This window comes from Telopea speciosissima, chromosome 9, assembly GCF_018873765.1.
Source record: "Telopea speciosissima isolate NSW1024214 ecotype Mountain lineage chromosome 9, Tspe_v1, whole genome shotgun sequence".
Lineage (NCBI taxonomy): Eukaryota > Viridiplantae > Streptophyta > Magnoliopsida > Proteales > Proteaceae > Telopea > Telopea speciosissima.
The window spans coordinates 12,543,562-12,571,456 of NC_057924.1; the positions used below are offsets into that span (position 1 = coordinate 12,543,562).

The following is a 27,895-nucleotide window of genomic DNA, read 5'->3' on the forward strand; positions in this document are numbered from 1 at the left end:
ACGGATGATGAGCTAAGTAGAAGCGTTTCTCTCTCTCTCTCTCTCTCTCTCTCTCTCTCTCTCTCTCTTTTGCAGTGTTGGTTACTCGCAATGGATCAGATAGAGCACAAGTACATTGATGTAAGAGGGCTCAAGCTTCACCTCGCCGAGATCGGAAACGGTTGGAATTCCATTCTTTTTCGTTTACCTTCATTCCTCCCCTAATTCCTGCTCTTTTTGCTGAAGCGTGAGTATATCTTTATATGCAAGTTGCAGGCCCTTCAGTAGTGGTGTTTTTGCATGGATTCCCAGAGATATGGTATTCATGGAGACACCAGATGATCGCCGTCGCCAATGCTGGATTCCGAGCAATAGCACCGGATTTCAGAGGTTATGGCCTCTCCCAGCAGCCCCGCGAACCCGAGAAGGCCTCGTTCAAGGATCTTCTTGAAGATCTACTCGCCATTCTCGACTTCTTCTCCATTCCCAAGGTATATTTATTCTATAATTAGTTGCGGTTTAACATTCCATCTCACTCCTGTTAATTTAATTTTCAATTTTAATTTCTGGGTTGTGGGTAGTAATTTCGTGAATTCCTTTCTTTAGGCTTCCATGGTACTCTGCTTGCCCTGTAAATCAATTTTATTGCACATTCATGGAGTCCGAATCTATTATCTGTGCAGGTTTTCATTGTTGGGAAAGATTTTGGAGCCCGTCCTGCTTACTTGTTCGCAGTTCTCCACCCAGAGAGGGTGTCAGGAGTAGTAACGTTAGGCGTGCCATATGTACCCTCTGGTCCATCTGCATCATTTACTGACCTTCCTGAAGGCTTCTACATTTTGAGATGGCAGGTAATGTGTTGTTCTTGCCATTTAGTGCTTCTCCGTCACAGAGATCACTTCATATTCGATTTAAAAAATGTTTGTGTGAAATTTTCCATGGACTAAGCACACAGAACATTTGAATACAAGTATATATTGATCACTAATTCTGGTTCAGAGATCCAACATCTATCAGGTTAATTGAGGTTTTCATTTATTTGAAGAAAATGTTAATTCCTGTATCTATGATCATTTTAGAAACCTGGACGAGCCGAAGCAGATTTTGGTCGATTCGATGTTAAGAGAGTGGTACGGAACATCTACACTCTCTTCTCACAAAGCGAACTACCAATAGCTGCTGAGGATCAGGAGATAATGGACCTGGTGGATCCTTCTTCTCCTTTACCAACATGGTTCACTGAGGAAGATCTTGCAGTCTATGCCTCTTTATATGAAAAATCTGGATTTCGTACTCCATTGCAAGTCCCTTATAGGTAAAAGGAGCTCTCCCATCTTTTTCAACGTTCTACCATTGTTTCTGTTGCATACGCAAAACCCACTTTAAAGATCACCACTCGCCCTTGGTCTTCTTGACAATAGGACTACTTTTTTATTTTTTTTTGGGTAATAACCATGTAGTTGTATACTTAAGCTAAGGATTTATGCAGGACCTTACAAGAAAAGTTGAGCTTGACTGACACAAGAGTCCAAGTTCCTGCACTGCTGATCATGGGTGGAAAGGACTATGTCCTCAAATTCCCAAGACTGGAGGACTACATAAGGAGCGGAAAGGTGAAAGACCATGTCCCTGATTTGGAGATCACATTCTTGCCCGAAGGAACACATTTCGTTCAGGAGCAATTTCCAGACCAGGTGAATCAGCTCGTCCTAACCTTCCTCAGGAAGCATGCTTGCTCAACTTCTCAGTGATGTTAGTTGAAGATTGACTAACACCTCATGGATGCTTGAAATATGTAATAATTAAGTTTGAACAAAAATGGAAATTTTCAGGACATATCCAACAATGTACTGGTTACTCCCTCATCAAAAGCAATCATTTTCTCATTTTTCAGTTTTCAATCAGAATCAAAAGGAATCCATTTCTTCCTCAAATTCTGGGGGATCATTTACCCCATATCAAGAAGCTTTAAGGGTGAAAGAATATGTTTCTTATTTGGAGACCACATTCTTCCTTGAACCTACCCATTTCATTCTCAGGAACAATTCCCAGACCAGGTAGATCAGTTGATCGTTCGTAAAGATCAAAATAAATTTTACATGTCTCAAAAACAAAAGGGCTTCATGTCCAATGTGTCTGATGGGAACCTTGATTCATTACTTGAGCAAAGATGAATAAGATGAAAAATAATGTTCACTGGCATTTTCAAGTTGGTCAATTTGTTGTTAGTTCCTAAAGTCCTCATTCAGAGTTCAAATCCAATATTTCACCCACTACCAATGGAGATGTTTGATGGTTAAGTTGCACTGCATCTCCCACACATTGATGGTTCTTAATGATATACTGCCCAATGCAATGGTGACATGGGACCTTTTAACCAGTAGGAAGCAATGTTCAAAATTTTGGTCGAAATGGTCGAAATTTGGCAAAGTATTTCAGTTTCAATAGACCTCGAAACAAAATTATATATGAAATACAAAGAATACAATAATTGGTTGAAATGATTGAAATGTCAAAATTTTGGTCATCACATTCCTCCTTATAAAATACTGAATAGAGATTATTAAAATGCTTCAAATTCGTTCAAAAACTTGCTAATCTTTGGAGATCCAAACTACTCTCAAACTCATCTAATCTCCTATGACATTTGCCAAAACTGTTTTTGGTTGAAACTTCAAGAAAGAAGTGTCTCTATAACTTATCTTGGTTCAATTTTTTTGCTAGTATTGAGTAATGTTTGAATGCTTACACAAGAAGAATAGGGTGCAAAATCTAACCACCACTTTCAGTGTTCTTTTTTCTCCATCTAATCATTAATACAAGTTTGTTTATTGCTTAAATAAGCATCCTCTAAAGTTTCATTCCAAAATTCTCAGTATTTCCTCTTATTTCCCAAAATTTTACACAATTTTGATCATTTGAACAGAATTCACCCATTTTGACAAAATATTTCATTTATAAAGGTAAAAAATACCTATCTTGTTGAAATCTCAAACCTTAGTACGAAGACATGACATACGAGATCATAGCTGGGAAGAACTGTGACAAGGCTGAGGTAACCAAGCACCCTATAATACTAACTGTTAGCAATAGAATGAATGAACATGAAATTTTGAAGCATTAAACAGGGAAACTTCTGGGGCATTATCATTTTTACTGGTCGTGGGTAAGAGTGAGATATCTAGTATTAGACATTTAGACCCATAACATACACCAGTAACATATACCAGCAACATCAATGTACAAAACTTTGGTATTTCTTTACACCTATCTAGTAAGTTCCATCTAGAGATTCTCAAACTTGTAATTCCAGTTCTCCAAAGAAAGGAGGGTTTTCAGAGCTCATAAGCCGGGAACCTGGCCTTAGAGGGTTCTATCATGTCCAGTAAGAGATAGGCCATACCTCCAATCCCTTCAAACAGTGAGTAGGGGCGATCACCTCCATGCATCTTCCCCTCCGATATAAGCTTCTGAGCACTGTCTAGTAGAAAGCAAGCAAAGGCTTTGGCCCTGTACAGAAACTCCACTTTACCCGTCAATCGGTAGAGCGAGAGGAATGTGTATGCATTCCCGCTCACGCCATGGCAAATCCCGACCCGCTTAAGCAAACCTCTGTTCCAAACCACTTCTCCACCATCGCCAGCTGCTCTTAAAAACTCCTCACCTCCAAAAACCTGACCAACATGACATTAGACTGTGAGCAAACACAACTAGGAACACCAGAGTGCCTAGTTTCTATGAGCCAAAAAAGACCAAAACCTTTGGCAGATAATATAGTTCTAAATCTCGTTTCGGTAAATGACATTAGACTTTGAGCAAACACAACTAGGAAAACCAGAGTGTCTAGTTTCTATGAGCCCAAAAAAAAGACCAAAACCTTTGGCAGATAATATAGTTCAAAATCTTGTTCGGTAAATCGTTAACCGAAATGAACGAAATGCTAAAATTTTGCCGAAACAGCATATTTTTTCAGTGAGTTTTGCTTGGCCATTTCGCAGGTGGGAACGAGATGTGCAAGAAAACTTGCAAGAATCCCAGGCAAGACCCACAGGGACACCCTCTTCAGCTGACTTCGAATCATTGAAAAGCAAATGGTAGAAAAACCGAAATGACAGAAATTTTGACAAAATAATGCACTTTTTGTGACCGAAATGATTGAAAGTTTGGCAAAATACTGTTGATTCTGGATTTTGCCTTCTGTTTCGTCTGGCCATGTCGAAATTAGCATATTTCTGCTAGTTTTTGAACTATGGCAGATAACTACTCACTACAGTCAATGAAAGCAAAGGAAAAGCAGACTAAAAAGAAACTCGAATAAGGCATCAACTGACAATGTGGACAAAAATCTGGGACCTATGCATAGCCATTCCTTGGGATCTCTTTCACAATATAGAATTGTGACTCTTCAGACAATGCAAAGCATAGTTTAAAAGGATCTAAGGAATTTACACTAGCATTTCTCAGCTGAACCATTGTATCTTAATCTTTTGGAAATTGGAATTGTAAAAATAAAAAGGGAAAAAGATGAAAATTACCTCAGCAGCTTTAGCAAGTGTGAGGGTAACCCCAGGGGCACCGTGACACCAATGGACGAGACGATCCGAATCACTACCCTCACTCGAGGGGTAATTCCCGCTTGGGTAGCGATTCTTAATCATGTAGCGAAGAGTACCCTTGACATTCTCAACTTCATCTGGTTTGAGTTGCATATGCATCAATACATGCATAATACCAGCTAATCCATGGGCAGCACCCCAGTACTCCTTGCCATGCCATTCATACATCAAAGGTGAGTTACCCTCTTTGGATAATCTTCTTCCGTTCTCAATAATCTTACTCACCACTACACCCTACAAGATTTGTAACATAGGTTTAAATCTCCATTAACCTCCAGTCTCCACTGCAAAAAGGGATAACTAAATCAGAAAGGGAAACAACTCCTACAGTGTAGCTGGGAGGAATCGTCCCTTCACCAATGTGTTTGTTCAAGAACGCACAAGCCCATAAAAACCCAGCTCTCCCATACAACAACTCGTCCGGGACATCTTTAGGAAGCTTAATCTGTTCACGACATAGGGAACCAAAAACTAATTAATCAGTCTCCATGATAACACAAAACAAGTTCACACACAAAAGAATACATTTAAAAAATTACCTCCTTAAATTGGGTTATATAGTAATTAAGCAACCGTTCATCGCCTGCCTGCCTCGCTGCAGCAGCACCGAGAGCGCACACACCGGCTCGCCCACATATAAATGTCACAACACTAGCATCACCACAGACGATATAAGAACCCAACAGAGCTGAACTGTGGAGATAGCAGAGGAAGAGAGAAAGAGAGAGAGTACTTAGAACCACGAGAAGCAGAATCGCAAGCCTTAACAATATCAGAGCAGAGGTTGAGATCGTTCCGGTTGTTAGTGACTTGGAAGGCTTTGAAGAGCAAGAAAGCAGTCCCAAGAGCACCCGTATAGAATGAGAAATCCTTAACGCGTCTTCCCCTAAGTCCCCATGTCTCCATAACGATCTGAAATCAATAAAAAAGAAATAAAGCATAAACACCTACTTGATCTCTCTCTACATTCAAGGAAGTGGAGATTTTCACTTTGGTTTTTGAAGTTGAGTACCGTTTCCTTGAGATCCAAAGCCGTTTGCTTAAATCTCTCAGCGAGAATTGGGTAAGGAAGAGAGAGGAGCTTTACAAGAGAATCTCCGACACCTTCCACGGCTGTCTCCTCAGTAGCTTCTGGGACGAAATCCGGCATTTCATTGTGGAAGAAACGGTCCGCCATCTCTCAATTCTCAGATAGTTTCTGGACTACACAGTCACTCTGATCGATCGAGCTCTCACCGAAAGCAGCATTCGGACCTGATTTCAGGTTCTTAAGTTCTTTACTATTTTAATTTTAATCTATCCAGTTACTCAAATTACGAATGTACCCTCCAAGTCAATCATATTCCCACGTTGACGCCACTTCACTACGTGCACCACCACACCACACGTGATATTGAACGGTGTTGGACACTTGGATTGGCGAAGTGAAGTCGGGAACGGTGTTGGACACTTGGATTGGCCTCGGATAGTTCTGGCCCATGGGTTGAAAGTTTGAATTCGAATGATCCAATAGCTTTCCAACCCGATCAGACTTGGAGCATTGTCCAAATACCTGGAGCCCGTTTCAATTCCGACCCAACGATCAGCCCGTGGGTAATTTTGGAAATTCAACAGTCAGAGATACCATATGGTGAAATGCAAGTGGTGGGGTCTAAAAGTTAACCCTAGGGTCGTAGAATTGGTCATATGCAAAATGAGAATTCCATTATCCAAATCTGGGATAGGTTCTCAAAACTTTTATTTTCTAAGGTGAAACTTGGTTAGATCTCACCAACCAATAATATACTGAGCGAGCTTCAGATGAAAAGCCTGGGAATTATTTGGACGGATCCAGAATCGGTTTTTTAAAATAGAAACGTTAGCCATCCAGAGCCTTTTTTTTATAGAATGTAAATATTAAGACCATACCGATTGAACCGAATAAAATTGATCGACCAAACTCCTCTCATCTGTTTGGTATTGATTTTGATTTTTAGAAACTGTCAAAAAACTGAAACCGTCCCGCTTGGACCAAAACCAAAATACCTATAAAAGAAACCAATAAAACCGATCAATTGAATTTTTTTTTCTTTTTATACTTCTTCTCTTATAAACGAAAAAACCGAATTCGGAAAATAGGCTAAGAAGTTATAGTTAAAAGAAATCGGTTTGGCTTTTTCTGGCTGAACCCTTTAGTGATTGAGTTTCAATCGTATATGCAAAAAAAACCAGGGAAGAAACCAAACCAAACCGACCATTTGACACCCTTAATTTTTGATAACCTAAATGACTGGATTTAGTTGGGGTGTGTCGGTCCAACAATCCGAGTGTTCCACTGACATATATACGTTAGACTTATGTGTGCAACCAGGCAGTATGATCCTGAACAGGGATTTAAGAATCCAAAATCGGATCAGTGAATCAGCCGTATCACCCTATAAATTTCCTTTTTCTTTATGTGAGAACCGATTCTAGGGTTCTAGGAGATTGATTCCAGCCGATACTGATCTGATCCGGATCTTAATCACCACAGCGATTCCACGTTTTAAAACCCTGGTCCCAAAGGAAGATGATGGGATGGCCGGTTAGGAGAAGATGGGAACTCGGTAGAAATCAGAGTTTCAGGGGGGAAGACAAAATAAATAGCATAAGGTGGAGGAGGAAGACGAGGAAGACATAATAAATAGCCTTCAGGCTACTCAAACCATAAACTCAATTCATTCTTGAAATTTGCCTCCAACGATGAGGAATTACATCATATATAAAGAGAAATAAAAGACTACTAAAAATAAAGACTAATTCTTTAACTATGACTAATAAAAAAAAAAATTCTTTAACTAGGAAACTAAGAACAATAGGGATACTAATTATCCTGTGACTAACTTATAAAATAAACAGAATAAAATAAACTAAAAGACAATATTTCTCCAAATAACATAAATTCCAAAAACTCAATCTCTACCTGGTTCATCTCCATCTGGATAGCCAACTGGTTTTGGGTTGGTCCAAGGTAATGTATTTGCATCAGAAGAAAGTGAAAATTATAATGTCAATGCCATGAAAGAGGAAACGGAAACACATTGAAGACAGTAGAACAAGAACAACAATTGAAATTCTGATATTATTTAGTTAGTATACAACCATTCAGCAGTAGGAGTGTAACACCACCCGCACATAGAGCTGGCAAATAATGTAGAAAAGAAAGAAGGGGACCCTCCCCCCCCAAAAAAAAAAAAAAAAAAAAAAGAGAATTCATCAACCAGAATACAACCTGTTTCAAAATCCAAGATATTGTTCCACAGCCACCCCAAATAACCACAGAGCATCATGTTAGTAAACAAACAGTTAGTCCGAAACTTTGAGGAAGAGATGAGTGAGACTATACAAAATCTCTACGTTCTCAAGGCCCCCTACAAGATTCTATTACTTCGCTCACTACTTTGTGGGTTTCCGGTGAGATCATATTCAACGTCAGATGAAATGCCTGCAGAAGGAAAAGGAAGAGTGTGCAGCAAAATATCATCACGTCCATCTCTATTGAATTAGACAACAAACATCATGAAAAGTGACACTATCAAAAAATAGAATTAACATTCAAATTTTGTATATGAAATGGTTAGATTCGCGAAATCAGACTAGGTCTCAGATAATGGCCAATCCTAATTGGTAGCCTACAACTTCAATAAAAATCAACAAAGAGATGGCTCACTCTTTACACTAGTAACTACAAAATACTGTCTTCCATTAGTTTTTCTGGTGGTGGGAAACACAAGAACGAAGAAAAATAACATCCTCATGAAGCCTCCCCCCCCCCCCCGCCCCCCCAAAAAATGACAATTCCTTACTCTACCCATCAGAAGGCCCAACTAATAATAGGATACTTACCACGAATCTTTCCAATACAGGAACAAGAACTTCCAAATTGTGATCTGGGAGACAGCTAGCAATAGCTTCACGTGCACTCCAACTGTCAGCAGTCAAACTGTTAATAACCTTCTTGAGAGTAATCTACAAGTGAAAGTAGAGGAAGGGCAAACCTTGCAGTTGAAAGGAAAGCAAGAAGGAGAGCTGCATAAGCCTCTATAATCATCTTCTCGGCCTCACGCTCACCTTGCAGCACAGCAGCCTCATCATCCTGTCTCGATGTGAACACAGGTACAAATTTCAGAACGTAAACTAGATTAAACCAATGAACCCAGAAACAATTTTCCCCCAATTTTCTACAGGCACCAATCCCATTACACTCTTCTATACATGGAGCACTAGATGACTACCAGGAAATGATCCCAAACCAGCCAGTTCATTTTGCTAATAAACTGCACAACTGACTTACCCAGGGCGATACTTTTCCATCTCCAACTGCCTCACCAGCTCCTTGGTTGGCCAAAAAGATGGTGCACAGTAGTTGAATTACATCCCTGCAACCCTCCTTCCCTTTTGATCCTCTTGAGCCAGGTAATGCAATACTGGCTGCCACTAGCCGTGATCTGCAGCATCACTAACCATAAGTTCTACAAGCTAACAGCGGGGTATTCCCTTCTCATAAACCAACATGCTATGAGATTGAAAACATGGGCAGCTTAAATTATCTGGGTATAAGAGATTATAATTATATAGGTCTATCAACTACTGCCTAGTGCCTGTGTGTAGTAACCATTGGGTAAGCTCGGTCAGATGGGAGGAACCATCCCTCCCATGTCCCAAGTCCCAACCATGCCATATTTGTTGAGTGCTTGCAGGGGGAGTTGGCATGCATCTTCGGAAAGGGCACATGGAAAATCTCAAATGCCAGAATGTAAGCATCTGACAGCAATTCTTTATGACATCCAGATAAAAAGTGTGTACAATTAGCATACACAAGGATCATTCAAGCACGGGATCGAAACATAAAACAAGGTTAGATTGCCTAGGGATCAACAAATTGATTTTAAGAAATCTAAAATTGCTGCAACAATATGCCAGCTAAGTCTTTAACAAAACAAAATTTCATCATTTAGAAAATTCATGAGAAATCTAGCTGAAAATAATTCTTTTGTTATTTGTTAATCAAAATAATATCTGAAATTCCAAAAAATCCAAAATTGGAAATTTATTTTTCATATTTATATAATTTTAAAGAATGGGAGCAGATAAAATGGGGGAAATTAACTGAACCAGACGAGCAGATGGAACCATAACTTAAACATGGAGAACATTCAACATAGGAAAGGAGAAAAAAACAGAGTGGAAACAGAAAATATTTTTTCAAATCATTAATTTTTCCTTCAAAATAGCAATCTCAGGAATTTCCTATGAAAGATAAAACCTTGGCTACTTATTTTATCTATGCGATGACAGTTTTAGGACAGAAGCTGAAGCTAAATAATCAATAGAAGGAACAAACTATAACCTGTTGTGACTGTCCTTCTCAACCAAGTTCACAAGCAAGCCCAAAATAGCAACAAGAAAATCTAACTCTTGATCTGTAAGATGTCTGTCATCCGGACGATCGAGTTCAATAGATGATAAGACATTCTCTTCAAGCTGGCTGTGGGGAGATAAGCATGAGCTAAATGACGGGAAGTGGCAAATAATCAAATCAGACATGGTTTCTAGTCCTCCACAAGCAGCTATCTGTTGACATCCTACAGGATTGTCATTCGTCAAATTCATTAGAACCTGCCAAGATATAAAAATGAAAAAACATTGGAACCTTGCTCTGTTGGTGCTGGTACATATGTAGCAAATCATGTCCAAATTAAAAAAGTACAACAGTAGGAAAACTTCGCTCAACTTGACCTAGTCACCAAGTTGATTCATAGTTTCATCACAGCTGAGGCCAAGAGTCAAGAAAACTAGGTCCCCCTTTAGAAATTGTGCCAAGTCACACGCAATTCTATATGGAATCACAGCTGAGTCACACAGAGTTACATGATTTGGATCAAGTCAAGGAGGGATATTACTAGAGACCCAACAAAAATAATCATAAAAAGCTCTAAAACCAAGACTCAAAATTTTATCTTCTTATGGTCCTTCAGCTTTTCCTATTAAGGAAAGGAAAAAATAAATAAAATCTGCCTCATTACATCCTTTCACTCTATCCATTAACAATGACGGAAAAGAAGGGGGGGGGGGGGAATCTCTCTTACCATCTCTTATTGTGTGTCCATATAAAAGAGAACAAAAAAAAGTAACAAACCCTGTATTTCTCTTGTAACACCAATGGTTCTAAATTTGGTCATGAGCATTAAACAGAAGTTAGGCTAGATAGAAACCTACACTAGGTCTTCATATGGAAAGCGGAAACAGCATGCACAAATGCAGCTGGGACCCACTCCTACCCAGGATAGGGAGAAATTCGCATGATCCAAAATATCCAGTTTAGTACAGAGACATCTGTGGAAGAGAAGAAACAACAAAAGACAAGGAAACCCCACCCCCCCCCCAAAAAAAAAAAAAGAAACATCGGACTTTGGTACCTTAACAGCAGTAAGAAGACAGTCATCAAGAAGTTCAGAGTTTTCCTTTCCAGCTGAAGATGAACAGGAGGGTTCACAGGAATAATGATTTTCTGAATTACTTGATTCAAGGTGACTTGTTCTCAATAGGGGTTCACATCCCTCCTCAGGCTCTCTAATTGCCAACCTACTTTTCCTAGTTGGGGGTACTTTTTTTCTCTTAGATAATAAATCCCATGTGGTGGGTTCCCATTCATCTTCATCAAATGCAAACGGATCTTGACTGTCTTCTTGACTTCCATATTTAATGTCTTCAGTGACATTAGGTCTTTTGCTTGAACCTGCATTCATCTTCGATCCATCAGCATTTCCAACAATTCCACCATGTGAATTCTTTAATCTCCCAATGAGAGAACCTGAAGTGAATGAATTTTCTCCCTTCTTTACCGAACATGCAGTAGTGGCCTCAAAACTTGACACAGACACCCTTGATTGGGAACTGGATGACAACCTTTGACGTTTTTGAGGTACTTTGAAGCCTTTTATGTCAGTTGCACGCTCTGTGTTACAACATCCTATAGAAGAATAAGCTAAACTACCATTTCGGTCATCTGCAGATTTAGGAAGAAAGTGTCATGATCAAAACCATTCGCCATAGAGTTTGCAATTTAAGATGAAAATATAACTACTCTGAGATCTAGATTTGTAATGAGTACAGTGAGTGACTATTTATTACGAATCCACTGCATGATCTGTATTCATTTATGATGATGATATAAAACAACAACAAACAGAAAATAATTAAGGTAACAATTTACTAAATCTCCTTCCTATAAAAATAATTAGTTATGACTCTAAAGAGAAGCAAAATAATCATCTGCAGCTCCCTTTTCAATGATTCTGTTAATTAGTGTCAACTAATACATTTCCCATTTTAACTATTAAATATATTTGTTAAAGTTGTGGTGATATTTTAATATTAATGGTGGCATCTATAATTTATGTTAGTGTTTAGGCTTATGTTTATGAGACATGCTATTAGAAAGTGTGGTGGTGTTTAAGTTAAGTGATAGTAAGGGTATTTGTGTCATTGTAATAGATTAGGGTTATAATTAATAAATGCTACTATTCGTGGTTGGACAATCAAGCCAAACCATGAACCACTTTTCTCTCTACTTGATCTGTCTCTCGGTTTACTTCTTCCTTCTCTTCTCTTCTCTTCTTCTTTCTTTCTCCTCCTCTTCTTCTTCTTCATAGATTCTGGTTGGTGATTTCTGATTTTGTTATAAAATTCATATTGGTTGCATTAGAAGAGATGGATTTACTGCAAGTAAGCTTGCTTTCTTTCGAGTCTTAATTAATTATTTTCAACGTGGAGACTGGAGAGGTTCAACTAATTAGTTTTTTTAATTGCCTAGTATTGTTAACAATACCCGTAACAATAAAGTGATTCCTTGACCAGTACAAACAAGAAAGCCATTTCCTGTCAAGAAGCCTTAGCCACATTGAGGACTGATCTGTTCCTTGATTTTTCATACATATCTAGGATGCAAGATTTTCCGGTGACTTGACTCTGACCAGATTTAAGTGTTGCCCTTCATATGTGCAACTTTATTAATAAAAGAAAGATAATTAGTTTTAATACGGGATAAAAAAAATATATAAATAGATTTCACAACTAGGTGCCAGTTTGGGTAACCACAACCATATTACTGAATGCTATGAAACCCGGAAAACATATAAATAGGAAAATATAATTCCCTGCATAAGGTAAATCTTTAATCTCCAAAAGGTAGTTTAAGCAAATCTCTTCATGAAAATGTGAATGCTTCAGTAACTGATAACATACTACAGCTTAGAGGTTCTAATATTCAATAAAAGAAAAAAAATAAAAAGAGGAGTTATCCCCAGAAATTAAGGAGAAAATTTGATGGCAGTACCTTTTTCGTCTTCCTTCAAAGAAATTTCAGAAGCACGATCCATCCCTTCAGAAAAAGAATGATGTTTTTCATCATTGGAATGGGTGGATGAGCTGTGAAGCAAAGAGAGACCTGGAAACCAAAGAAATACATCATTGGTAGGCAAAAAGGAAGTACTTATTTGGGGAACATTCTCAGACTTGATAAGCCACAACCCATAAATGTATCATTCTCTAAGGCACTCTTTCAATGAGAAAATATTCCTGGAAAATGAAGTTTTAATTATAAAATTTATTTTGCATGACTTTTTCACTGTTGTCCTTTTTCTTTAATTATAAAATTTATTTTGCATGACTTTTTCACTTTTGTCCTTTTTCTTTACAGTAGGACAGGAAGCATATTGGCATAGTTAGGATAAAATATCTGACCATATGATGCAGGTAGTGTCCTCCATGGATGGTAATTTTCTAAACAGCACTAGAAAAATCAAATAAAAGTTCTATTTCTGAGAATTTTCTGCAACTAGAACCTTTGCTTCTAGAAGATCATATACAAGGTATATGAATTAGAGATAGGAATATCAAACCATTGGAATCTATCCAAAATTTCTATTCCTTTTAAAACGACCTGATGCAATACAAGTCTACCGTAGGAGGAGAAAGAACCAGGCTAACTGATTTTTGACCTGGGTTTTGGTTCTGTTTTGTACCAGGTTCTGGTATGGACCAGAACTAGTACTTATCTCATGTGTGGGCCATGTGGGGCCATAGATGTGACTAGAAGATCTTTATATGCTGCTGTAATAGTCTGTAGAGGCTATGTTAGCAAGTTTCTATTTTGTATTGGAAGTTGTTCTAATTTAAGTTGGTAGATCTTTAGTAGTTGCTGTTTTGGGAACTTTCTATTCTATTGTTACTTAGTTGTCAAGGATATCTCATTACATTGAGAGTTTCCTATTTTGGATGTAGCAATCACTTTTTATAAAGGGAGTGTCAGAATGACACCTCTATAGGTGTATTGAGAACTTGACAACAACAACAACAACAAACTCAGTCTTATCCCAACTTAATGGGGTCGGCTACATGGATCCAATCAAACAAATTAGGTAAAATTGAGGTCTAGACAAAAATAAGGGAAACAAGAGATGTACAAGAGTGATGGGAAATGAGATGAGAAGTTCCCAAAAGTTCTTTAAGTTGAGGGTATTCGAATATAATTTGAAAGTGACATCATTATGTTATTATCATGCTCATTTATCAAGTACACATGTGAAATGGCAATATTTACCCGCATTGAAAAAATTGTATGCTATACTAAAAGGGCAAAAAACATAAGGTTACAAATTATTTGACACCTTGAGGGGTGTCAATAAGAAAATCCCTTTCATAAATAAAAAGAGAGAGAGACCAGCATCAAATGGTTTGGCTATATTTGGTGTCTTTTTCAATGGAGCAGCAGCTCTTGTGGTGAAACAAGTGCAACCCAAGGTGGTGAAGCCTTACCTAGGTTGGTGGCAAAGCCAAGCCATATCCTTCTCTCATCTTCTTTCTTTCTCTTTCTTCTTCTTCTTCCATACTGTTCTGTCATATTCCAGGAACCATCTTTTCTTCTATCATGGTTATTAGTAGTTAATCTCTATCCCTCTTTGTCTCTTACTATTACTTTAATACAGCTAGTTGTTAGTCACTTTTCAGCAGGATTTTATTAAATCCCCCACCTCCCACTGTGGTTTCTGTTTTTTACCCTATTCTAACTGTGGCTTTGTCATACTGTTTCTTCCAATCCAACCATCCAATAGGGCTCAAACTTTAATCAAATATTCTGCCGTATGAGTTCTTTCTTCGAAATGAACTGGAGGTCCATCTGACATCTGGTTTGTGAGTTATCATTGTTTTTTTTCTGTTTCTAAATTCCATCTACTGTTCCAGCAGATCCGACCAGTGGATCAGCCTGATATTTGGAGGGCTTAAATAAACTGTTTAGAGGACTATTCGATTCTATTTCACCTTCATCCAACCATTAGATTCTATCATAACTTTTATATTCTGTCTCCCTGTGATTCTGTCCTGTGTGGTTGTTGTCGAGTAATCTGACCCACAGGTAACTGGTCTTCATCACGACTCCTCTAAGATATTCCCATTGAAATAAATAGAGCCTAAGGAGAAAAGGAAAAAAAAAAAACACTCACGCTCAAAACATATAAAGGGAAGTGCAGCATATTCAGTTACCTGAAAGAATTTTAATGACACTTAGAATGAGTCCTGCAAAAGAAAGCAGGGATCCATCCCGGTCCAAGTTTCTGTCCACCCCAAGTAAATGATTCTGTTACAAAGCATACATGAAAGATAAAAAACGTTATAAGCATCTAATGAGACCAAAGTCCCACATCTCACCCACACTGAAAACGCATTCAACATTTACCTGATTATCCTTGCTCAGGAAAGTTGCATTCTCCATGATCTTCAAACATTTTAAGAGGAACACCAAATTTTGCAGAGCCACATCATCTTTTAACTCCCAAATAGAGGACAAACTAGATGGCGACCATCCCTGCAAACAAACTTATTGGTATGAAAAAATATCTAGAAGCAGTATCAAGTAAATAATGTAAATTGCTAAACAAACACCAACATCTAAAAGTAGAACACATGGCATCCTTCATCAACAAATGAATTGCAATTAATATCGACATTATAACCGATGCAACACAACAGTAATAACCAATGCACCAACTTATCATCCCTCTGAAACATCATTCCCTAGAGGTGATGAAAAGATCCAGTGATCAAGTTAAAATAGTTCCAGCCAATGGATCAGAGAACTACTGGAAGATGTCAAAGAATATGAGCCTAAGTCTCTAAACCAGTACAATCAAACCACGAGAACTGTCAAGCTGTCCCAACTCCCAATAATGGTCGTACTAACCCTGCACTGCTTCAAAAACCACTGACTTGGTAAGAAACCATCCAGAGGGATGAAAGACCCGTCAAACTAGACACTTGGGGCATAGACCCATGCTCATCATAATAAAAGGATGAAACTTTAAATTGACTAGAAACCTCTCATTTGGAACAAAGCAACCTCACACACCAGCCCACAAGCCCATTTGACATTATGGTGAACTGCATGATTGGAACCATCAGACTGTCTAATTAATAGCCAAAATAGCCCGACCTTCACTTTGACACTTTGTGTTACAAACAGTATCTCCAAACTAAAAAAAAAAAATAAGCAAACAAAACTTTTCCAGCTCTCTTAGCTATCTTGGCTCAGGGTGTTGAGATATAAGAGCACTAAAAATACACTAAAGGTGCATCGATGTAAGAAAAAGAACAAGAACATATATGCCAGCTATTGAGATATAACTATAAGAGCACTACAATACACTAAAGGTGCACCTACGTAAGAAAGAGAACAAAATGCCATGTTAAGCTACACAATAAGCTCCATTACTAAAGATATAGAGTGATAAAAACCAATGAAAAAAGATAGAGAGCAGATTTGAGACATACAAAAAAAATTCATTGAAGCCATCCATATTTGAACTGGTCAAAAATGTATTAAGTGCGTACCAAGCAGGACATTCAAGAAAACTGGCTATCCTCCCGCTTATTTCTTGGTCACCATCAGTAATTTTGGCAGAAATGCCTTTTTTATGGTTCAATTTGATCTTTATATTTAAGCACAAAGCCAAGCATGGACGTTCAGGAAAAAATTGGATTTCCTCCTGGTTTTTTTCTTGGTCATGCCAGTAATTTGGGCAGCTACAACTTCTTTTTGGTTCAATTTCCAATTTTAGAAGACAAATCTAACCTGATCCCAGATTAACCCATTTCTGAAACTATTTGAGCTAGGGAATGAAAAAGAAATGCTCGAGAATATAAATATGCTGCCAAACTCATCTGAAAATGTAAAGCATGACTTTTCATTAGTAGTCACAAGATTCTTTAATTTCGTTATCCTCCAACCATTGGATCACTTCTCAGGGGAAAAATACAATATGACATTCTCAACAAAAATGAATGATTTAGACTGTCATAAGTAACTCATTCACCCCAGTTTCTTAATAAAGGCTCATGGATGATCACAATAAGGCAATAAAATGCATTTGTAATCGAAACTGCCAGTATTATAATGCTTCAGCAAGTTACTATCATGATTATTTTAGCATTAAAGCCTTAAATCATTTATTTATTCCATTTTGACTGTGACGTATCATAATGCTCATGACAACAACAACAACTCAGCCTTATGCCAACTAAATGGGGTCGGCTATCATAATGCTCATGAAATAAACATAAAAGGTCAGACCTCCATAATGGAATGGCAATTTGCTGCCACATCAACCACAGCATCTAGTCCTCCAACTTCTCGAAATTTTTCCTTGAAATTTCCTCCAATCCTTCTCACGGTGCCAGAGGTGTCTGAAGGAATAAAAACACAGAGAGCCCATGAGCAACCATTAAAAGGGTAAGGAGATCATATGTTAATATAAAACACGATCCTCTGAAATTAGTACTCTATTTTCTCCACTCTTATCTTTGAACAAAATCAAAATAAAAACAATAAAAAAAGCCTCTGAGCTCTAAGAAGTGATCAACTTAAGCAGCTCACAGAAAGCATCTTGCAGAATTGGAGCCCAGAAATTTGTCTTGAAAATAAAGAACTCTTTGACCATATGGATGAATACTCGTATAAACTTAAACAGTTGAGTTACAACATGAATAATTAAAGGAGTGCAGCACCCAATTCAGGATGCCTCATGATACATGCTCAGCGACAAACAGTGGTGACCTGCTGACTGCAGACTATCCTTCAGTAACAGGTGTTCTTAGGAATATAATACAAGAAATGAAAAGAATATGGTATAACCTACACTGAACAATCAAAGAAAACCTAAGGTACATCATAAAATCAAAAGAAGGGAAACCAACGAAAACATAACAAGCTGATAGGAAAAACTAAAAGATGTGGTTCATTAGTGGATCAGAAGAGAAACAAATGAAAATGATAATCCGGCTAAACAAACAAAGATTCCTCAATCAAAACCCTGAAATTTTATCGTTTTTTATTGAATGATGAGGGAAAAAAGAATAGATTCAAAAGAATGTCATTAAGGATTTTTATCAATCTACATTAAGAGAGGAGTCCATCTCATCTTCAAACATATCCATTTACCAGTCATAGACCTGAACCAAAAGGATTCTACAAACGTTGATACATTTAATGTTGACTAGGAGATTGATCCAATCATCAATCAAAGTTCTCTGGCCAATCAGTAGTATATCTTGAGACATGAAACAATTACAATGACAATATTGACAAAGAAACACTTCAGGCTCCCAAAAAGAACAAAGGAGAAAAGATGTTGGAGTACCTTCAAGAGAAACAGCAGATAAGCATGCTTTCTCCATTGTCAGCAGAGCTATCCATTTTGGGCTCAACTCTGGCCTGCCCATCCCATCATTGTCCACATTGCTTACTTTTATCTCCTTGCAACTCAAAAGAAGCTCATGAACTTTCAAAATGATAGCATTGGAAGTAGAATCTAATATTTTTGCGGCATTTCTCAAAGCACCAGGATCCTTATGTAACGATAGAAGCTTAGAACCAATTGTTGGTGCTTTTTCTACTGTGGTATCAGCAATAGGTGGTTTCAATAATTTAAGCAGAAAATGAATGCAAATTGGTGAATCCAAAAGGTGATCATCTTGACCCTGAAATGCCAAAATTTCAAAAACTTCAGGAATTTAACTGAGAAAAAATGACATGTCTGAACATGTTTGCTACTCAACTGTCTTATCTAATTAATTGTGGTTATATCAGGCTACCAAAATGAAATTCCAGACGTTCAGAAAAAAAGTGAAAAACTAGGACATGCAATCAAAGAGTCCCATGCAACAAAGTGCTTAAAATATCAGAATATGAAGTCCAGAATAAAAAAAGAAACCATCCACAAAAAGCATCATAAAAAGATCCATAAATGGAGAATGGAGAGTTTGGAAAAGGAAAAAAGCTCAAACATTCTATAACAAACCATCAACCAACCCAAATGATATATTCAGCAACAGATGCCAAAATGCCAACAAAAAAACTGGAGGATAAAAATGCAAAATGTAAAAAACCTAAGACCTCCAACCAGTAACTTGAGAGAGAAGAGAACAGAGAAAAGAGAGAATAATAACTTGTTTTAATTGATAGGTAAGCCCCTCTATTTATAATAGAGGGGAAAGTTACAAGAGACTAAAATAGGCGATGTGGGACTAAAACCCACATAGCCGACTTACACTTAATAACATAAAAAATAAACTAACCCCAAAGGGACCAGAATACCCGTGGGGGTATTCTGGATTACATATTCCAACAAAACATCCTCAACTCAATAATGAATGTAGTTCCATTACAACCAACCTTCTGACAAAACCACCAAAAAGACTTAATGCAGTTTAGTTGTGATGCATCAAGTTTACTGTATAAATCATATTCAACATACTGCTGTTTTTAAAGATTTGAAACCTCCAAATTCTCTTTCTGAATAGACATAAAACAATTAAGAAAAGCAAGTTGTACAGAGGGAGCATCAAACAAACTAATTATATTTGCTTAGCTTAAGTTGCACTCCTGATCAAAGCCCACAAGTCATGATAAACAACAAAATTACCAGATATTTTCAGTGAAAATGAGGAAGATAGCCGAGATTGGCATGTCCTCAATACAACAAAGCCTTATCCCAAGTAAATGGGGTCGGCTACATGGATCCTTTAAAAAACAAAGTAGAGAAAACTGAGGTCCTTACAAAGGGGAAGGAAAGTAAGAGAAACTTTAAAAAAAATGGGATAAGAAAGGTAAGTAATGGAAAATGAGAGATGAAAGTAAGAGGAAAGAGGATAGCCTAGGAATTCAGGAAGATCTCAATTACATGGTGTCGATAACAGGGATCCTTGCCCTCCAATAGGCTCTATCGGAGGTCATACTTGGCACAAGACCTAGACCATGCATGTCATTCTTCACAACCTCACCAATGGTCATTTTAGGCCTGCCCCTAGCTCTTTTAGCTCCTTCATCGACATCAGATCACTTCTCCTTATTGAGGCATCCCTAGGCCTCTGTTGCACATGGCCAAACCACCTCAGGCGACATTCTCGGAGCTCGTCATTGATCGAGGCAACTCCCACATCAGCTCTAATACGTTCGTTCCTCACTTTATTCTTCCTAGTTTTGCCGCACATACATTTTAACATACTCATCTCTGCAACACATAGTTTCGTTATATGGCACTTCTTAACTGCCCAACATTCCGACCCATACATCATAGCCGGTCGGACAACAATCCTGTAGAACTTTCCTTTAAGCTTTAAAGGAACATATCGGTCACACAGAACTCCGGTCGCACCTCTCCACTTCATCCATCCTACTTTAATTCTTTGTGAAACATCATCTATGTCACCTTCTTTGTGTATGATAGAGCCCAGATATCTAAAATAGTCACTTGGTGGTATCTCTCTCTCCTCGATTTTCACCATGTCATCATCCATCATAGTGTGACAAAAGTTGCACATCATATGAGAAAGAAAGACCCCTTTAAATATGATAAAGAAAGCAATTGTGTTGGCAAACCAACAAACCCTCAATCATGAAATCTCAAACCCTACCCTTGGTTTTTTTGATTCACTCTAACACATACAGCACATGGATATAGTAACATATGCAGCACATCAATAACGGCAAATGGATGCTAATGAAAGCTCATTAACATGTATTAGTTTTCTCTCATGATCTTGTTCATATATGATACTTATACAGAAGAACCAATAAAAATTAAAACAGCATCTAGGTATATATTTTTAATTGATAGGATGATCAACAAGGCAAAATGGGCTTATGCGCATGCCTTGTCACCAGGTATATACCTAAGTACTGAAGCAAGTTCCTAGAAAGGCTTTTCCCAGGCATATGTTGCCTAGACTACCCATAGTTGATTCGGCGATGGGGAAAATACAGTATGGGACATGTAGGGGATAATTTGGCTTGGACTTGGAATAAAATGGTTGAAAGATAGGTCAAAAGAGTTAAAGGTGTAAAAAAATGTTGGGGAAAGTTTCTACAGCTACTATGCATTTGTATTTGAAGAATTCAGGATAAAACTACAGAAAGAGGTTCATGCAAACCTGGCTCACCAACAATAACTCAATTTTGACCCCATGGCATGTTCCCTACATATGGTAGTGTTTATTCCACAACTCTGGCTTGCTTAACCACCTTACATCTTTATGTAATCTGGAGGAAGATTATTCCAATTTCAATTTATCTAAAATAGAAGTGAAGGCCTTTATTATCTTTACATGGGTGAATAAATAAAACCCTAGTGAAAAAATCCTCATACTTTTTGTCATGTTGCTCACTCACACACACAACGAAAAGTATATCAGATGTAAAGGAGGAGAAAAAAAAGAAAACCCAGAAAAAGATCCCATAATATAGCAGTAAGAAATAGGGATAGCCAAAGAAAAAAGTAAAAAATGGCATGATTAATCAGTCAAAAGCCTTTGTTCTTTTCTGGGCCCAGAAAAGTTCTCCTTAATTGAAATTTCTAATGGAAAGATGATTTCTGCTAAATTGCACAGGAGCATAGATCAGCACATCTCAGTACACACACACGCGCAAACAGAGAGAGGAGATGAGAAGGGGCAGCAATTATTCATTGTCTCAAGTTGCAAAGAGAATGCAAGAAGAGAAAAGAGAAAGAGAGCAATGCCGCAGTAGTCACATTCACGCACAAACACAAGAGAAAGACAGCAGCAATTACTCACCATCTCAAGTTGCAGAGAGAATGACAGAAGGGATATGTGGAATAGAGAACAGCACAATGGCTTACACACACACACACACAGAGAGAAGGGGAAAAGGAGTAGGGTGCATACATTTTTCCACTGTCTTTATCATCTTTGCATCATACCTGCAGTGGCTGGTAAGATCTGAAGGCAATTTTCAGAGGGAGAAGGGAAAGGTCTGGGACTTAGAGCAATACAAATGAGATTTGCATTCTGCAGTAGACCCACTCAGAGAGTTGGTGGGAGAAAAGGAAGAGGCTGTGAGGACAAAAGGTTCTCCCCCCGTTTCTTCCCCTTGTTGTTCTCTTTTTAATAGGATTTTTTTCAAAACATTTTATAGTTTAAAATACACATTTTACCGATTCTTTGACAAAGAAACAAATATGGGCTCTTTTCCCCAAAAATCTGGTAATACGCAAATAAACTACCTAGCCGCATGATCTCCTTGGCCGTGCCCAGCAGATGATGCCTTGAGAACATAGAAATAGTAAAAAATGAAAGGGGAAATCCAACACCTCATACAAAACCATCCAAGAATAGGTTATACCTTGAAAAAAATCAAAAATAGGGGGGGGGGGGGGGGAAATCGTCCAATCAAACCTAAAACATACCGATTAAGCTCTTTAAATTCTTTAATTCCCATCGGAAGTACTCTCACTCCACATTGGGGCAATAAACCATTGTAAATAACCATTCCAACGAATATTCTCAACTCTTCATGTGCAAAACATTATATATTTGTATTCTTGAAATTTTTTCTGTTAATTATTTGGAGTTTGGGTTTGCCAATAATCAATGTTGGAGTGAGCTCAATATGATAGGTGAAATGCTCCCTCTTCCAAAAAGTAGGATGTGAATCAACCATAACCCTTATGCTTTTTCCTGTTTGATGAAGAGTTTGTTCTTTCCATATTTTTCATGATGGTAAAGCTGTAGAGATTTAGTTTAAATATAATTGACTCTTCCATGTGGGATTATGAGTGTATTACTTGCGACATGGTTGGTTTGATCTGGGTGGATTTGGTTCATTATTAAACCAGTTCTTTGACTCAAATTGAACTTATGTGAGTGAGGATTTGGGGTTCCGTAGGATCAGGAATTTTGGGCCAGTTGGTATCTTACAGCTTCTTGTCCAGCAAGGCAGCAATTTTATCTCCAGCTACAAGTTTCCTGTATTTTAGGAAACTGAAACTGCCATCTTTATTTCCCACGTATGGAGCAATTTTATCTCCAGCTCCTTAAAATCAGCCCGTGGGCCCAATATGGGGAAGATATGGCTTTATGATATGGAAGTTACACAGATCCTATCTTTTAGGATCTGTCATAACCATGGAAGCTGTTTTATAGAATTATCACATAAGGATATTTTCTTATATGATGACAGCACTTGTGGGCCCAGTTGAAGACAGATTTGGCAAGATTCAATGAGGCTTATCTTCAGCCCGATATGTTATTTGCGTGGAAAATTTATGGTGGGGCCAGCTTGGGGATATTTATGGGTTACTTCTGATTTTTAGGATCTGATTAAATTGTAGACGTGGGCTGAGTGGGAAACAAAGCTCCACAGAAGTATTCTCAAGGCTCCATCAGTCCCTCCTTCACCAACTATGAAATTTTGTATCATCCAAGAATTTCTTAAAGAGCCAATTAATCAAATCAAAAGAGGACAAACAACAATTACTGAAAAAGCTTCGTAGGAATTAAAATTGCAAAGAATAGAACACCAAACTACTGAGCAAGGATCGAGATCTCGGTTTCAGAACTGGTTTCGGTCAGGCCCAAAACTGAGATGTGTCAGATCTCGTATCGAAGTTTTGACACTAGGCTTTGACCCTGGGCCTCCCTGGGTTTCGCTTCAGCCAGGCCCGAAACTGAGACAACTAGGAGATTTCGGTCAGTTTCAACCGAGATTTAGTTCCAAGCTAGTGCGTATGCAAGAAAAGGAAAGATAAGGTGATGCATTTTTGTCCTATTGGGATTTAATAACAGGAGTTCATTTAAAAAAAGTTGAGGAAAGCCAGGACAGCCCACAGAATTTCCAGATTTTATGCAAATAGTTGATTAGGAAAACACATGAAATCTTTAGGCGATAAAGTCTTCCCATATTCTCAAATGGTCCAGACCCTTCTTTTCCTCAAAGCAAGCAGTTTTGGGAGGGGAAAAAACATACTAATATGAATGGAATTGCAGCTAATATGTGGAGGCAGCAAGCATTCTTCTCTGAGCAAATCATGAAGTCCTTCCAACATCAACAGTTACAGAATGGGAAACTACACGGTTAGGAGGTTGAGCATTTTGGCATTCTATTGAAAGAAAAAAATATTGCATTCCATAATATGACACAAAGAAATTTCCAGTGCAAATTTTCAATTAACTTACATCACTTGCCAAAATGTAGAAAAGAGCAGCAGCAGCCAGAGTGCTGGGGGAATCATCAAATTTGATGCCCAGAATAGAATCAATAATTGTCTTCGCGGTCCTGAAAATATGGTATTATGAGAGTTAAAGTATGCGTGCAGTAGACCTTAGCTACACTTCCAAGCAGGAAGAATACATCTATGTAGTATACATATATCTATTAGAGAGTAAATCACAAAGAGGAAAAAGAGGAAAATCGAGCTACTACTAAAAATAGTTGATCTGCAAATGGTACACATGATGCATGTCAAAGTTTATTGAGCCCACACTTCAACAAATACCACCCAGTAGACTGCATGCAGAACTTTTCACACAATCAGGTAATCATCAGTCAAAAACTTCCATCTCTCAGTCTTGGGTGCTCAGCAATGGGGGAAACAGAACAGCTAACAGTCCAGAAATAAACGAATTGTTCTGGTTATTAGAGTAAATCGATCGGTTAATCTCTTGATTCTCTTTCACCCATCAGACCAGCTCAGTTGGAATTTTACCAGCAGAGAGTTGTGTGGACAATATTTGAAAGTATATAAGAGAAGAAAGGTAATAAATGAAAATTGGTGAGGGCAGTATTTGTTTCTTGAGTTGTGTCTACACCTGTGGTGCTTCCTAGGACCAGAGAGTTTGGAACTTGATATAATCTGGAAACCCCAGGTTGTTCATACCAGGTAGGAAAAGAAAAACATACACTAGTCCACTAACACAAACAAGCATTACCACGGCCATACCTCTCTATGAGGACCAGTCTTTTGTTAACTCACAGGAACTAATGTTTAATTTTTTTTCACTGTGATTATTAATCCCCTCATTCAATTTGCACAATCAGTCCTCATTCGGGCAGTCACTGGGCTTCAACATACAAGACCAAGACGGGTGCTACCAATAGGTTCCTTTAAATCCCTCTATTTCTAATTTTATCCATGCTAGTCTCGCCAATATATATATATATAGAACGTGATTGGCCTTATAGTTGTCTTAATAATTCCACTCACTTTAATGAACAAACAGAACTGCAAAAGGCCCTCTCCAGTTCATACACCACACTTTAATCCTAAGGACAATCTCTCATCCTTATGGATGATCAGACAAACAGAATGGTTGCTTTGGGTATATCTTCGTCACAAAACTATGCTCCCATGCCTGCTCCCATTTTAAAATAAAATGAGGTAAAATATTGTATAGTAGTTTAGATCATCTTCAAACTTCCTGTTTCTAAAATGTCTCCTTATGGTTCAGATTTAGGATTTAACCCCTACCTAACCACATGCCATCAAGCAAAACCATATCATCCCAAACACCATACACCATAGCCCTTCCTACTGCATTTTCCTAGTCAACTCATCCATAAAGCAAAGCAATTGAATCACAATGCTGACCCCTAGTAAACCGACCATCATGCAAAACCACATAATCCCAAACAATGTACACTGTAGCACCTCCTCCGCATTTCCCTAGTCGACTCGTTCATAACTAATGCAAAGAAATGGAATAACAATGCTCACCCCTAGACCCTAGTAAACCAATTATTATTCAAAAACCAACCGTCTTTCTATTACCAACATCTTTTTTCTTCTCTTTGAACATTTCCAATAACTTCTTAGAAAAATGGCATCAATACTTGGCTAGTATTATCAAAGCACAAACAGATGAATAATTAAATGAATCCACTACAGGCCATTCCTTTGCACCTAATATTGTTTCATCAAGAATGTGTCTTTGAGCACCTGTGGCTGGGCTTCACTATTTGAGCAAATAAAGCAAAAGTTCTATCCATTCAACTACTATAGCCCTAGGGGCTTTGATGCAGCCTCGTTGCAAGCTACAGATCGGGAGAGTCAAGAACACACTCTACCAAGTATGTAACTGAGAACACGAACACTGTAGTCAAAACTCTATGTAACTCTTCAAGGACATGGGAAGACTGCAACTCTTCAATGATGCAACATAACTTCCTAGGGTTACGGGGTAAAACACTTCAAGGTTCCGATAAACAACTAAACGGTGGAATAAAATTCTATTTTATTCTCCCTTCAATGAGCACAACTCTTACAATTTATAAGAAAAATTAAACCCTATTGTCTCAAGCCTACTATGATAATCTAACGACTGAGATTGAAATGCGAAACAAAAGGAAAGAAAGCACAAGGTAACCCTAATAGAGATGGGATCCTTGGCACATTATTGTCATTAAAATTAACTAAAATAAGCTTAGAAAAATATCACAAAAATTAGCTCAACAAAAGAACCCCCAAAACCGGGAACTACACTTCCCCATCTTGGCGAGATTTTGTGATCAAATCCCCTTAGTGGCGACATCCCCTTAGTGCTCCTAGTCAACACTTTTTCCAAATATGAACAAGGCCAATCGTTAGCCAATAGCAATGACAGTATCTTTATTTTCTTTTTTTGCTAATCAATTATATATGTAGATAACATTCAATTAGAAGCCTCTCCCCCCCCCCCCCCCAAATAATTACAGTCTTGGTGTCTTTCTTTTCCCTCCATCCATTCTACTGGTCCATGTTCGCAATGACGGATCAATGATTAGAAGGGAATGCACATAATAGTGTAATTATGTGTAGAACACATGTTCACTGGACACATTCTCGAATATTGTTGACTAGAAAATTGACCGTTAACACCCTCCACAAAAACATATATATTTGGTGGGAGAAAGAAAAAATACATCAATAAAGAACATAAGAGATATAAACTTGAGCGCCGATTTTGCTGGTGTTTCAAGAAAAAATTGAGAATGATTATGGAAATACACACTACACAATTCAACATATTGTCCAATCTAGATAAAGTTCGCAAATTTATGGGAGAAAAAAATACATAATGACCTACCCCTGAGCTCTTAGAAGCCGCCGTTGTTGTGCAGTGGAGCAGATGGATAACAGAGACAGTAAGCTTGCACGCCGTATACGTGATGGCTGGCCCTTCCGGAGCCCATCCAACGCAAAATTCACCTCATCTACGTGCTCCATCATCTCCCCGAATTCTTGCGCTTCCATCAAGGTAGAAGTAGCAGGTACAGAAATCGACCGAACCCCCATAGAAATCGACGACTTGTTTTTCTTAATTTCTTCTGATTTGCGAGCTATATTTACCTGCTTCTTTGACTCACGAACGATACCATTTCCCTGCGACGAGGAATCGCCAGCCGGTGGTCGCGGAGGTAGGGCGGAGAACGAACCTTGAGACGAATTCAAAGGGTAAACATCCGAATCGAAAGACCAAGGAGACGAGTCTTGAGATGAGAACGCAAAGCTACAAATTTCTTGCGAATTTTCTTGCGAGTGAGGATCCCTGAAGCTATCTTCGAGACCTCCATCGAATCCCGAGTCTGAGTAGCTTCGACTGATGCAGCGATTCCGACGAGCGTAGGTTCGAACAATCATCTTCTTATCTTCACCAAATCTTCAATATTGGACAAAAGAACGAAAACCCTTCTAGGGCAAAATTCTTCTAAACCAGCTAGAGGTTGGTGAGAAGAAACCAGTATCAACTGAATAGGAGCTACACGAGCTCCATGCTCTGGGTCGTACCTTCGAAGGAAAGATCAAGAACTGATCATCCAGAGCATAAAGAAGCCATGAAAGAAAAAGGTTTTGTTTTTCAAACAATCAAACTCTCTATCCGTTTTTTCTTTTGCCCTTTTTTTTTCCTTTTAAATTTCGAGCGTTTTTTTTTTTTTTTTGGTTCCCCTTTTCTTT

General features: G+C 38.1%; 3 protein-coding genes across 3 annotated transcripts; 1 reads left to right on the forward strand and 2 right to left on the reverse strand.

The window, feature by feature from the left end:
* The first annotated feature begins 54 nt into the window (after positions 1-54).
* On the forward strand, positions 55-1,811 carry LOC122638558 (bifunctional epoxide hydrolase 2-like). Its single transcript, XM_043831406.1, has 5 exons — positions 55-160; positions 256-470; positions 663-830; positions 1,059-1,294; positions 1,469-1,811. The coding sequence occupies exons 1-5, from the start codon at positions 91-93 to the stop codon at positions 1,728-1,730; spliced, it is 951 nt and encodes a 316-aa protein (XP_043687341.1). The 5' UTR covers positions 55-90; the 3' UTR covers positions 1,731-1,811.
* Positions 1,812-3,052: 1,241 nt separating this feature from the next.
* On the reverse strand, positions 3,053-5,838 carry LOC122640788 (lanC-like protein GCL2). The gene is made up of 6 exons (XM_043834036.1): positions 5,608-5,838; positions 5,329-5,507; positions 5,135-5,246; positions 4,924-5,040; positions 4,515-4,829; positions 3,053-3,653 (listed from the first exon to the last, which is right to left on the reverse strand). The coding sequence occupies exons 1-6, from the start codon at positions 5,770-5,772 to the stop codon at positions 3,315-3,317; spliced, it is 1,227 nt and encodes a 408-aa protein (XP_043689971.1). The 5' UTR covers positions 5,773-5,838; the 3' UTR covers positions 3,053-3,314.
* Positions 5,839-7,665: 1,827 nt separating this feature from the next.
* Positions 7,666-27,826, reverse strand: LOC122640077 (wings apart-like protein 2). Its single transcript, XM_043833198.1, has 13 exons — positions 27,027-27,826; positions 24,141-24,240; positions 18,308-18,647; positions 17,242-17,354; positions 15,352-15,480; positions 15,159-15,252; positions 12,952-13,062; positions 11,033-11,622; positions 9,964-10,232; positions 8,908-9,061; positions 8,612-8,709; positions 8,460-8,541; positions 7,666-8,058 (listed from the first exon to the last, which is right to left on the reverse strand). Exons 1-13 carry the CDS (start codon positions 27,578-27,580, stop codon positions 7,975-7,977), a joined length of 2,718 nt encoding a protein of 905 aa, XP_043689133.1. The 5' UTR covers positions 27,581-27,826; the 3' UTR covers positions 7,666-7,974.
* Between the last annotated feature and the right edge of the window lie 69 nt (positions 27,827-27,895).